The sequence below is a fragment of the Neolamprologus brichardi genome, chromosome 6, assembly GCF_056152115.1.
Source record: "Neolamprologus brichardi isolate AB-2024 chromosome 6, ASM5615211v1, whole genome shotgun sequence".
Classification (NCBI taxonomy): domain Eukaryota; kingdom Metazoa; phylum Chordata; class Actinopteri; order Cichliformes; family Cichlidae; genus Neolamprologus; species Neolamprologus brichardi.
Genome location: NC_142109.1, coordinates 25,453,540 through 25,467,258, shown reverse-complemented (window position 1 = coordinate 25,467,258; position 13,719 = coordinate 25,453,540). Strand labels below are relative to the sequence as shown.

Here is a 13,719-nt window from a genome sequence, read left to right as displayed (position 1 = left end):
TGAATTTGGCATAAACAGTAAGAAAGCTTGGATCCATCCAGCCCTGTATCAATGGTTCAGGTAGTATAATGTGTGGGGGATGTTTCTTGGCAGACTTTGGGGTTCTTAGTGGGAACTGAGCATCTTCTAAACACCACAACCTACCCAGGTGTTGTTGCTTTAAATGTATGGCCAACTGTACCCATCTTCTGATGGCTTTTTGTTGGATAACTAAAACTCAGTTTTCAAAGATGACACTGAGTTAATTATACTGAAATGGGTTCCACAGTCTCCAAATCTCAGTCTAACAGGCCACCTTTGGGATACGGTGGAATGGGAGATTCTGCGCCAACTATAGGTTGCTTTCATGTCAATATGGACCAAAATTTCTGAGGAATGTTTCCACACCATGAAGAATTCAGACAGTTTTGAAGGAAAATGCTTTGATGACATGCTCTATAAAACTGCACTCAATCACATAACACAGTTTTCCGTAAGCCCTGTCTACACATTCAACAAACCCCAAGATCAGTAATTTTATTATTAGTTTCATGTGTTCTAACACACGGACACGCATACACACATACACATGGTGGAAGTAATTAAAGCAAGTGGAGCTAAATTGAAGTGTATTGAACTCTTCTCTCACACGCTCCTACTTTGTCGATAGATCACTCACCAAGCGCTATCGACCGCTACAACGAATTCCCACTGCAAAGCCCTTTGCAGTCCATGTGATATGTTGGAGCCTACAGAACATAGGGCAGGGAGGCAGAAAAAACACTGAAAAAGTCAGGAAAACAGATTTTTTGTGAAGCAGCATTGGCAAAGGAAATTTCCCTTCACGTTGTTTAACTTTTTATCTCTTTCTCTCCTTGCATCGGGATTATTTTATCGGTTCTATGTCATTGTGTGCCCCACTCTGTCTTTCCAAGTCCTTGTTTTCTCCTCTCTCTCTAAATCACTATATCTCTATCTATCTTGTGGGAAGGGTAATGATTTTAACTAAATGAGACTCTTGCACTTTTCCAACCCACTAGATTAACAGATCAATGGAATAGCATTTGTGTGTTCATCTGTGGGGAGAAGCCTATGTGTGTTCTCGCCGTCTACACAGTCTGTATAGTAATCATGAATACCCAATAACCCCAGTGACTAGTTATGACATGGAGGACAAAGCTCTGTTGATGGGAAGTGACAAGGGAGAAAAAAATGACAGCAGAGATTTCCCACAAACAGTAGGGGAGTAGGAGGCCATGGATTTTTACTGAATAATTGGTAGGAATTTTTCACAAGGTCTCGACATGACAAATGTGCATCAAGCACACCATCAGTGGTGGAGTAGAAGAACGCCTCTGCTCCTCTGTTGAAATGCATTTCCCCTGTGTGGGTCGCCCCTTGTGCTTGATGTGAATTCAATTGGAGATAAATTGATTATCTCTTATTTGTGATCAATGCTAAATGTGTTAACATGTATTGGCTCTGCTCTTTCAGTGTGCACCTGTGCTTGTATGAAGCTTTTCCTCCAAGAGGTTTGCTATCGCTCTTCATCCACACACCTCTCTAAATGCTAGAAAGGCTGGAGAAATTTAGTAGTTAGTGAGAAATATTCACACAGCTGTAAGTAGTTAATTCCCCTGTTTGCCTTATAGGCAAACAAAAAACATTTATTTTGACGATTCAGTTTAAAGAAATAAGAGAAACCACTGCAGAAAACAGACATTTAAAATGACATTTTCTTCTTTGTATTTCATTACCTGAGTATTTTCTTTCTTTTTTATTGCTTTCTTAATACTCAGTAAGTGCTCTCTTTTTGTAACTAGCTAAGTGTTTTCATGCGTGATTGAATTTTTTAATCACACTTGTAGATTGCATGATGTTCTGATATAGTTATATACCGTCTTACACATCAAGCTTTTGATCTTGTGATCTAAATTTAGTTAAAAAAATAACAAAATGTGTACTTTGTCAATTATTTCTTTGATGTAACAATGCTTCTTTGCAATAACATTGAAAGCCTGTTTATTTCCCCTCAAATAGTGCCACATTTGTAAGGATTCATTCATGGGTTGAGCAGCAGAGTTGAGTATGTGGGTTGCACCCATGCCAAACAGCTTATTTTGCTATTGACTCTTGCTTGGCATCATTTATTGGATTGGATGATTGAATTCTGAAGAAACAAGACATATTGCCAATTTAATAATATTTTTTTTTAACAAACAGTAGGATGTGGAAAAAACATATACAGTCACAAGAGCCTGGCACCACCTCCTCATGCTCTATTTGATATCTCCCAGCATTGAGATTTCCTCTGGATTATGACAAGTCTGGTTTTTCCGTTGAGAGAGATGTGGCCCAATCATAATAGCATTTTCTGTGTAGTCTACACACTTTGACCGTATGATCCAACTGCTGTAGGCAGAATCTGGACTCTGGCCAAGCGACCTGATTGTCAGCTGTTAGGGTACCAGAAGCTCAAAACAAGTGTCAGTAGCAGAATAAGCTGTTTGGTATTGGCAGATAAGATTTGGTAAGTTTTACATGAGTGCAACCCACATACTCAACTCTGCTGCTCAACCCAGCATTTTCTTTACAAATGTGGCAAAATTAAAGGGGAAATAAAAAAAGGCTTTTCCCAGCGGTATAAGAATTATTGCCAAGAAACTGTTTGTTAGAAAGAAAAATATCAAACAAGCACAAACAAAAGTTTATATTTTTTAGTCATGTGGAAGTCGTGGTATTTTTTGGTATTTAATGTTATTATGAATTTTTTTTTTAAAAAGGAGACCAATACACATTAATTAACATGAGCACTTACTTTTTTCATTCATGGACGCTGGCAGGTTTAAAAAAGGAATCTACAAGTATCTAATAAAAAAGAAAAAAGACATTTTCACAGGACTCTGTTCAATCATGTACAAAATTACACACACCCTGCCAGTAATTAAGAGAGTAAGTTGCAAGGTGCTGCTAATCAAATGCAATTGATTAAATCATCATCAGCAAGTGTGATCACCTCTATAGAAGCAGAATTTTCGTAATTTGATGGTTTGGAGGATTCGGTTGTGTTAACACAATGCGAAAAGGAATAAATGCATCACCAAACTCACTCACAGGCCAGAACCTGCAGTGCTCAAAGAAACTGCAATGTTGGTCCACTCAAAGTCCAGATTTCAACACGAGTGAAATATTGTTTTGGCACCTTAAGAAACTGTGTATGTCTGAAAACCTCAATGAACTGATTTTTTTTTTTTTTTTTTTTTTAAAAGGTGGGCTTAAATTCTTCTTGAATTATGTGAAAGACTGATAAAGTAATGAAAATGAATACTTCAAGCTATTGCTTATTACTAACCCATATGGAAAAGAAATAGTAAAAACTTGATATGATTTACTCATGAAAGTGGCCACTTTCTCATTACACTCATATATTGTTTTAGTAAGTATCCAAAACATACAAGTTTTGTCATGGTCCTGGGTCGGTGACCCAGCGCTTTGAGTTTGTTATTAGTATTTTCTAGTTTATTCTGTTTTGTATTGGTGGTTGGGGTTTGGTTGTGTTTATTTTCCCTACCTGCGTCTCCCTCGGTGCTCTGTTCATGTCCCCGTGTTGTTATGTAAAACAGTCTGTGTGTTTCCTGTTTTACTTTGTAGGGTTGTGTCTCGTTATGTCCATTAGTTCCAGCTGTGTCCCCGCCTGTCTGCCATTACCCGATTACCCTGTGTGTGTGTGTATATATAGTGGGTGTCGGTCTGTGTTCGTTGTCGGCTCGTCTGTGTTTCATGGTGTCTGTTCCTCGTCTGTGTCTCTCTGCCTCCCACCCCATTTGTATGATCCGGTTTGTTATTTAGCTCACCCAGTTTAGGTTTATGTTCTGTCCTGCCCTCAGTTCTGTTATTTGTACACTGTAAATTAAACCCTCACTCTTATCATCATATCGGCTGTCTGCATTTTGGGTCCTCCTTTTCCTCCACACCACACGGCTCACCCCGCCAGCCGTGACAGTACGAGCCGACCAAACATGGACCCAGCAGCATCCGCACCTTCCCAGGAGTTTCGGGAGGGATTGATTGACTCCGTTTCGAGGTTAGTTAACCTATGGCTTGAGCATGAGGGGGAGGAATTTCACCGCGCTGTAGAAGCCAGGCTACAGCAGCTTATTTCTGCTCACCCCTGGCTACTGGATTCTCTTCACCCGCTCGCACAGGACTTCATTCTGCACGAACTTCACCTTCACCCTCCAGCTGCTACCGCTTCCCGACCCAGCCCGGCGGTGAATGTGTTGCACTGCCCGCCGGGGAATCTGCGGCCCGGCCCGCCGGATGTGGAATTACCCGGCCGGTCGGAGCTATCCTCAAGAAAGAAGCGACGTTCACGCCGCCGACGCCCATCGCCACAGCCGGGCCCCGAGAGTTCTGAGTTGCCGGCTGTGGTGAGTGGAAAAGGCACTCTTTCTGTTTCGCCTGAACCTGTGACTGTTTGTACCGGGGCTGTGTTTTTTGAGCCAGCTGCCCAGCCGGTAGCTCGGTTAGCTGCCCAGCAACCACTAGCTCAGTTAGCCGCTCAGTCGTCACCCCCGTCACATTCAGCCTCATGACCCATAGCCCAGTCATTACCACAGCCAGACCGACTACAAACTACGTTGCAGTCCATAGCCCGGTCAATAGCTCAGTTGGTAGAAGACTCATCAGCTCAGCCACCAATTCAGCCATCATCTTCACCATCTCCTCTGGTACAGCAAGCCATAACAGTTCAACCCATAAAGGACAGTTCAACAACTTCTTATCCCAAGCAGAGAGACAAACCTAATGACTACAAAAACGTCCCTCAAGAGCTGGCCAGTTCTGAGACTGAGACGCACTCCAGGGCCTCCCCAGAGGCTGGGTTTCAGCCCCCAGCAGACTCTGGACCCCTGGAGGTAAAGACGCCAGCTGAGGACTGCACCCGGCTGTCGCTGCCTGAGCTGAGTCAATGCTCTGTGCAGCTGCAGTCAGCCTTGTGTTTGCCAGAGGCCCGTGCGCCTGCTGGTTCTGATTTGTTCCTGCCAGAGGCCACCGTGCCTGCTGGTTCTGATCTGTTCCTGCCAGAGGCCCGTGCGCCTGCTGGTTCTGATCTGCGTCCGCCAGAGGTCCCCGCGCCTGCTGGTTCTGTTCTGTGCCTGCCAGGGGCCCCTGTGCCCGCTGGTCCTGAGACTGTTCTCGCTGGAGGGCCCGAGGAGCCCGTCCAGCCTCCTGTCTCGTCCGCTGGAGGGCCCGAGGAGCCCGTCCAGCCTCCTGTCTCGTCCGCTGGAGGGCCCGAGGAGCCCGTCCAGCCGCAAGACTCGTCCGCTGGAGGGCCCGAGGAGCCCGTCCAGCCGCAAGACTCGTCCGCTGGAGGGCCCGAGGAGCCCGTCCAGCCCCAAGACTCGTCCGCTGGAGGGCCCGAGGAGCCCGTCCAGCCCCAAGACTCGTCCGCTGGAGGGCCCGAGGAGCCCGTCCAGCCCCAAGACTCGTCCGCTGGAGGGCCCGAGGAGCCCGTCCAGCCCCAAGACTCGTCAGCTGGAGGGCCCGAGGAGCCCGTCCAGCCGCCAGCTGCAGCCTCATCATCCTCGCCGGCTGCCGCTTCATCCACACCGCCGGCAGCAGCAGCGGATTCATCCTCGCCAGCTGCAGCCTCAGCTTCACCCACGCCGTCGCCTGGTCCAGCTCCGGCTTCATCGTCGCCTGGTCCAGCCTCGGCTTCATCGTCGCCTGGTCCAGCCTCTGCATCCGCCTCGCCTGGTCCAGCCTCTGCATCCGCCTCGCCTGGTCCAGCCTCTGCTTCCGCCTCGCCTGGTCCAGCCTCTGCTTCCGCCTCGCCTGGTCCAGCCTCTGCTTCCGCCTCGCCTGGTCCAGCCTCTGCTTCCGCCTCGCCTGGTCCAGCCTCAGCTTCCGCCTCGCCTGGTCCAGCCTCAGCTTCCGCCTCGCCTGGTCCAGCCTCAGCTTCCGCCTCGCCTGGTCCAGCCTCAGCTTCCGCCTCGCCTGGTCCAGCCTCAGCTTCCGCCTCGCCTGGTCCAGCCTCAGCTTCCGCCTCGCCTGGTCCAGCCTCAGCTTCCGCCTCGCCTGGTGCTGCGGGGGCCACGCAGCCTTCAGGTTCCCAACCGCCGCCTCAACATCGTCGGTCGTCTGCCGGGCCGCATGTTGGGCATCTTCGCCGCCGCGGCCGGCCTCCGGAACTGTTTTCTCGCCACTGCCTTCCGCACGGTCGGCCGCCTGACCTGTTTCCCCATCGCCGTTGCTACCTTCCGCGCGGCCGGCCTCCGGACCTGTGTCGCCGTCGCTGCCGTGTGCACGGTCGGCCCCCTGAACTGTTTCCACTTCGCCGCCGCTGCCTTCCGCGCGGTCGGCTTTTGGATCTGTGTCGCCAACGTAGCCGGCCTCAGAAGATGCATTGTCCTGGACTTCTGAGTTGTCAGCCTCCGGGCCGGCCTCCTGAACTGTGTTTTGTTCTTGGACTCCAGCATGTGTGTTTTTGTTTTGGGCGATTCCCTTGGTTCGCTGGAGCTTGTTTTTGTTTGGTTGTGGTCCCTCCGTCCTGGACCCCCCGCCGCCCGCCCTGGGTTGGTCGTCTGTTTTTTTTTTTTTGTTTGTTTTTTTTTTGGGCTGTCTGGAGCCAGCCCTTGGAGGGGGGGTACTGTCATGGTCCTGGGTCGGTGACCCAGCGCTTTGAGTTTGTTATTAGTATTTTCTAGTTTATTCTGTTTTGTATTGGTGGTTGGGGTTTGGTTGTGTTTATTTTCCCTACCTGCGTCTCCCTCGGTGCTCTGTTCATGTCCCCGTGTTGTTATGTAAAACAGTCTGTGTGTTTCCTGTTTTACTTTGTAGGGTTGTGTCTCGTTATGTCCATTAGTTCCAGCTGTGTCCCCGCCTGTCTGCCATTACCCGATTACCCTGTGTGTGTGTGTGTGTATATATAGTGGGTGTCGGTCTGTGTTCGTTGTCGGCTCGTCTGTGTTTCATGGTGTCTGTTCCTCGTCTGTGTCTCTCTGCCTCCCACCCCATTTGTATGATCCGGTTTGTTATTTAGCTCACCCAGTTTAGGTTTATGTTCTGTCCTGCCCTCAGTTCTGTTATTTGTACACTGTAAATTAAACCCTCACTCTTATCATCATATCGGCTGTCTGCATTTTGGGTCCTCCGTTTCCTCCACACCACACGGCTCACCCCGCCAGCCGTGACAAGTTTCATTATATAATTTTTCAAGGGATCTTATATGTGTTTTCACTCTTGTATGCTTTTCATACAAGTTTCACACAAGACAGATACAAACTTTATAAGATTTATATATATATTTTCCATATGGGAAACATTGTTCCCCAAGCTATTGAATCATCTATTGTAGTTTTTTATAGGACTGTAGTGAGTCCTGCAGGGTTTACTATCTTTGCTCTGTGCTGCTTAATAAGAAAAGACTGACTGCCCAAAACTAATCTTCTGAAATGAATTTTACAGTCCACTTTAGAAAATGTTTAGATACGTGTGGGTGTGCTTTATTTTAATACATAATAACTTCCCCACTTTTGTCCAAACAGTTATAAAAATATGCAGCGACTCAAAATGTTACTCAGTAATTTGTGTGCCCCCAATGTGCTTGTATTGCTGCCTGAAAATGTTGGGACAAGCTCCTAATGAGATAAAGGATGGCATCCTGGGGGATCTCTTTCCAGATCTGGACCAGACCATCACTGAGCTACTGAACAGTGTGACATGTCATTGAACTGAAACATAATATCCCAGAGGAGTTGGATTTAGGTCAGGCGACCATTGAGGCAAGTCACTGATCTTCTAGGAACTGCCTGCATACTCTCGTCATATGAGGCTGGACATTCTCGTGCACCAGGAGGAACCCAGGATCCACCTCAACAGGTAGAGTCTGAGAGTGGGTCCAAGGATTTCATCCCAATACCTAATGGCAATCAAGGTGTCATTGTTTAGCCCAGTGATAGTCCCTCCCTGGATATACCTCCCCAAACCTGTAATGCTGTAACAGTTACAATAGTGTTATCCAAGGTTTCTCCAGACCCTTTCATATTTGTCACTATACTGAGATGAACCTGCTCTTATCTGTAGGACCCACCAGCCTATAAAACCATTTCGTTTTGCCAGTTGTCTCACTGTTTCCCCTCTAGTGCTCATGTTGCTAATTTCATTAACACCAAAGCAGTTGAAACTGATTACCAATCCCCTCTGCTACTTAACGGTTGATATCAGTTAGCCTTATTGGCCGTGGAACCTGACATTACGATGCACTGAAAGCACAAACACATAAGCACACACATGTCCAAGCATGCTGTGTTCAGATTTCTGTTCAGTGTGCAGAGCCTATCAAAGCATGGTGATTTCCTCCTTTTAGTGTGACAACTCTTAAGCCTCAAATGTGAAAGATTGACAGGGAGGTTTTATTAAACCTCTTCTCAAAGTATATGTGAGTGCACAGAGGTGTAGACAGCAGCCAAATTTTCAGAACAAAACATGACTATATAACAACAACCGATTTCCTCAGGGTTTTTGTCTGTGTGCTCTTTCCTGAAACATGAAACTGCGAATTCATATATAAAGGATTATATCTTGCACACTACGGGTGTCATGACAACACAGTATCCATAAGGATGATGTTTAAAAATGAAATGCTAATATTATTTCAATGATGTGTATATATTGTTTGTAACCATTTGTAACCTTTTTGGTGGCATCACTGACACAGAAATTGCAGTAATTTATTTTCCTCTGTTTGCAGCTTCAAAGCCATCGGTTTCTGGTTTCCTCATTGACAGATGAACCCAAAATAACCAAGACCTAGAGACTATTTTGAATTGGGTCTTTGCATAATAATTGACAACAATACAAAGGACAAATGCCCTTGAAAAATGATATTGCCCCAATAAAATACTTGAATGCACACATGACACAAATGATTAGTTTTGGTCATTGTTGCTTTGTTAACACAGGCACAAACAAGCGCACAGACAGGATCATGTCTATTTTGTGGTTTTGTCACCTCCATCTAGCCGATGATTTCATTTATAGTGAGAGAAACTTCAACAAAGAAGTACAGAAAGACACCGGGATGCGTTTGGCTGTGATGAGAATACCCATACCTGAGGAGTTTGAACATGTGGAGGTGACAGACAATATTCGTAAAAGCATTGGCAAGCGTGTGTGTGTGTGTGTGTGTGTTTGGAGAACAAATGGCAGAAGAGCTCTGGAATGTGTGTCTTATACATACTGCTGTAGATCTACTTGAATGCAGACAGCAACTATGACAATAGAAAACATCTTAAACACTGATAAAAACCACACACACACACACACACACACACACACACACACACACTGTTATCAGAAGATCAGGATATGAGTGATCACCACCTTCCCACAAACACAAACTGTTTCCTTTCATGGTTGCTTGTGTGTGTGTGTGTGATTCGTACATATATTACATGTTGTGGGGACTTAAATCAGTCTACTTCTGCTGATTATTCACACATGAACTTTGGACAATGCTGCAAGAATTGGACAATGTCCAATTCTGTCACAAGAATCGTGTACCCCGGCCTTGCCCGGACAGATTGATAATCTACTGCTGAGAGATAGACAGCCATTCACACACACAGGGAATTTAAAAAAATCACTGACTCTAACAAACACATCTTTGGATTTGGAAGTAAGCTGGAATATCTAGAGAGAATCCAGTGAGGCACATTGATAACTTCAGTGTCACAGAGTAGTGTGAGAAAGCAATACCCAATGTTGGCTAACTGTTTACCTTTAATACGTTTTTAAAATGACTGACAAATCTTGAACGTAAGCAATGATCACACTTTATCATGAATTAATTCTGTAGCAGTGCAACTGTAAGTGACTGTTAATGAAAGTAATTGCAGTTTTAGAAAAAAAAACCAAACAGATCTGAAAATACTTGGACAGGACTACGCATTCGATTTTAATAGGATTTACATTAAAACCAGCAAATGTCAATTTTTAAAAAATAATATTAACAGTGAAATACTTCCTATAAAATTCCTCAACCACATCAAAGACAAAGTCTAACGTACACGTATGCAAGGAAAAATATTCCTGCATTCCATTTTTAGTCTGGTTCTTTCTTCCAGCAACTCCAGGCCGATCTTTTGTGCTGGGCCTGGACATGTCAGGACACGCATACCCCGTGAACATCCACAGAGCTAGTGATTTATCTGTGTGACTTTTGTGTGTTTTAATCACGGACAAGGAACACACACACTCATGCAGGCGCATGCACAGATGCAATGACAGGTGGGGTTTGCAAATGCAGCATGTGTATGTGGGACAGTGGTGCATGGGTGCATGAGTGTTCGTGTCACTGTAGCCATGTTGAAATCAGGGTCCAGGGTCCTCTTTGAAGGTGTGTTCATGTACACAGACAGGCACACATGCACTGACCAGCTGTTTCTACCCTTTGATGTCTGCACTTTTTTCATTCTACCAACCATAGTTGCATCTCTCTCTCTCATCATTCCTCAGTGCAGCTTTCACCTTTTCATCTCCTATAACTACAGCTTTTTAAAAAAATAGAAATCCTCTGTCAATTTAATGTCACAATTTGTGCAGTCTACACAATTCCATAAAACAACACTGCAAAACAGCCCACATTTTAGTATTAATGCATTCTAAAATGGATTTTTAAATGCAGTAATCCTTAATAATGATCAAAAAACTAATCACAGAAAACTATTGGGTTACATTTGATTCAATTTCATTGTAATTTATGGAGCAAATCACAACAACAAGATGAATATAAATATATAAAGTGCCTCAAGCCATATATTATATTATATTGTAAGGTAAAGACCTCAGAGCATTAGAAAAGCTCAACATTCAGACCTGTGTGCAAAGGGATTGATTAGACTAGATTAAAAATCTATTTAGCAAAAGTGTCTTGGCCAAAATATCTGAAAACTTGCACTTCAATCATATTTTCTTTGATTTGAAATCCACTGTCGTGGCATTTAGTGCCAAAATTACAAAAAAAACCTGCCACTGTCAAAATATGGACATATTTTCAAATGTGCAAAATATGGACCTAATTTATCTTTCAAACATGGACCTAATTGTATGACCAATATAGCGTGTACTCACACTAAGTGATCTGTATCTTTTCTGAGCACATCTGACTTCCAAAGTCCAGTTCGTTTGACAAGTGTGGTCTCTGCACAGGTGCAGGAAAGCATATTGTGCCGTGGACTGCTTGAAGAGGTGAGTCTTGTGGTGTCGTTCAGTTGGATTTCATGTAGTATAATCATGAATTTTCACCCCAAAAATTGCTATGTTAAGTAGTTAACAAATGTATATGAGGCACGTAAGGATGGTGTTTCACTGTCTATAAAATGTCCCCAATAAAGCCAAAAAAAATAATGAAATCCTGAACTTAATTTTTCTCTTGAAGTGTGATTTTCAAAGGTGCATGTCCGCACTGTTTTATGAAAGCAAGCACACGAGTTAGAGACAGGAGGCTGGATTGTTACCAGAAGTGTGAGTGCATGTCAGCATGGGAGCAGGGACAATGTGCTTTGGCACGGAACAAGGCAAACATGCCTGGTGTGAGTATAGCCTTAGACCTCGTTTTTATTTAGTCCTCAACAAAAAGTTCTGTACGCCTGTATGTCAGTGAGGTATGATAATTATTGTTTAGATTTACTTTACTGCAGTAGGTATGTTTCAGCAGCAAAACGTACTGAACAATGCAGAAATCAAAACGTCTTTTCTTTCATAAACTTTATTAATGGCGTCTCAGAGGGAGGCTGGTGCTGAAACAAGGATCGGTTTCACACACACACACACACAATCTCTTTCAACAAGAACACACACAGAGATGTAATAGAATTACATTAAACAATTTTTTCCATCATTCCAACACAGCTGAGCATTTGAAGTATTTGCACAAGACCTAGTCTCATCTGTTCACTCCTTGATGTACTTGGATTTTTTTCCCAACTTCACAATCAAAAACAGCTGTAAGAGTTTTTTTAATAACTTATTATATGACATGAATAAGACGCAAACCACTGTTTTGGTTAATATTTTGTGAGACATTACACATGCCATTATTAGCAAGGCTTGTGGTGAGCAAGTGTTCTAGGTTTGAACTTTTTCACCTTTAGAATATCATAATACAAATGTGCACATATATGCCTGTTAATACAACATGTGAACCATCTCCCCTTTCTATTATGACTTTCTATAATTACTGGTATTCTGCTGAAAACCAATTGGGCAAGTTGGGCAATACCATTATCTAATTTTAGCTGGAAACATGGGGTTATAGGGTTAGCCTCTCCACTAACCTGGACTTTTTTTTTTTACCCTTTTTATTCAAACAAAGGTTAAGAACTGTGGGATAATCTTTTATGCAAATTTGAAATTTTGGAAACAAATAAATGCAGTATTTTTCCGACTGAGAACAATCTCCAGAGTAATCTTTATTTAAAACTTCCTGATCGAAACATTTAAGCATTCCTTTGTTACATCTAAACTGGTCTACTGTACTGCTTGGTATACTGGAATTAGTCATCTATTGCTTGTTTTTAGTATTTTTTTAGTAACTAGCCCAAAATGCTGTCGTCAGATTACTGACTGGGACAGAAAAGAGAGAGGACATTACTCCAGTGTTAGCAGCCTTGCACTGGATCCCTGTGCATTACAGAATTCAGTATAAGCCTTATATGGTCTTACACCTGCATATGTGGTAGATATGATGTGCTCTATACTCCTTTGAAATTATTAAAGTCTGCGTTTCAGTCACTCCGGATGATCCCACAGTCAAAGTGTATTTGTTGCACCAAGACCCTGGAATGAGCTCCTCAGTCACCTGACACAGACGTGAACTGTAAGCTAAAGACATACCTCTTCTGTCAAGCTTTTATAAACTTCTGATTTCTGAATTAGCTGCTGTTGAGCTGTTGAGTTATTGGATAAACACTGTACATACATGTAGCATACATTTTTTAGGAAACTATTTATTCTAGTTTTTTATAAAGCAGTTTGGTTTTAATTGTGCTATATAAATACAATTTACTTACTAACTACACTAATAAGGTTTCATTTTTATTATCCCTTACACAAAACTAATTTAAACCAAATTCAACATGTGTCTCTCTGCATTGCCCCAATTAAAGAAACAAAATTAAAAGAAACACTGATAATTAATAATAATTAATTTTAAAGATGTGTACAAAAAAATAAAAATAAAGAAAATTCATACATTAAATTTTGAAAAAAAAAAATTTTATAAACTGATCAGAGTGCTCAGTGCATGAAAGGCACAATTTGCTTTTTTTTTTGCAGTAATCAGATAAATTTGGTCTTTACATTTTTTAATCACACAAGTAATGAAACTGGCAACACCAGGTGTAGTCTTGCAAAAACTGAACTGGTTTCTGAGAATCAACATTTAAAATAGCAGTGTGGGAAACAAGTCACGTTGTTGACGGCAGCACCTCAGATCATCAAAAAGCCGTGTTTTTAACCCAACATTTTCCCATGTTGTAATCTTTCAACCATCTTCCCTTCATCTTGGAGCCATTAAGACCTTCTAGGGTTACTTGGTTTGTCTGTGGCCCAGCAGAGCCCCAGAGCCCCAGTCTTTGTCCAGATCCAGGCAGCAGGTGAATAGGATGCCCATGTAAGGGGCCTCTCAGCCTAGATACACCTGATACCTGGCTCAGACCCCCACAATAAAATCTATCC

General features: G+C 43.3%; 1 protein-coding gene across 1 annotated transcript; it reads left to right on the top strand.

Annotated features, from left to right (window-relative positions):
- Positions 1-3,998: 3,998 nt before the first annotated feature.
- On the top strand, positions 3,999-8,794 carry LOC148102560 (uncharacterized). Its single transcript, XM_087842422.1, has 4 exons — positions 3,999-4,409; positions 4,599-5,255; positions 5,544-6,458; positions 8,732-8,794. The coding sequence occupies exons 1-4, from the start codon at positions 3,999-4,001 to the stop codon at positions 8,792-8,794; spliced, it is 2,046 nt and encodes a 681-aa protein (XP_087698548.1).
- The last annotated feature ends 4,925 nt before the right edge of the window (positions 8,795-13,719 follow it).

What these genes read in the sequence shown, in the direction of transcription:
- LOC148102560 (XM_087842422.1), top strand. Translation starts at nt 3,999, where the DNA reads ATGGACCCAGCAGCATCCGCACCTTCCCAGGAGTTTCGGGAGGGATTG. An exon ending in AGCCCGTCCAGCCTCCTGTC is followed by an intron (nt 5,256 to 5,543) that starts TCGTCCGCTGGA and finishes CCCGTCCAGCCG; the next exon opens with CCAGCTGCAGCCTCATCATC. An exon ending in TTGTTCTTGGACTCCAGCAT is followed by an intron (nt 6,459 to 8,731) that starts GTGTGTTTTTGT and finishes CTCTGTTTGCAG; the next exon opens with CTTCAAAGCCATCGGTTTCT.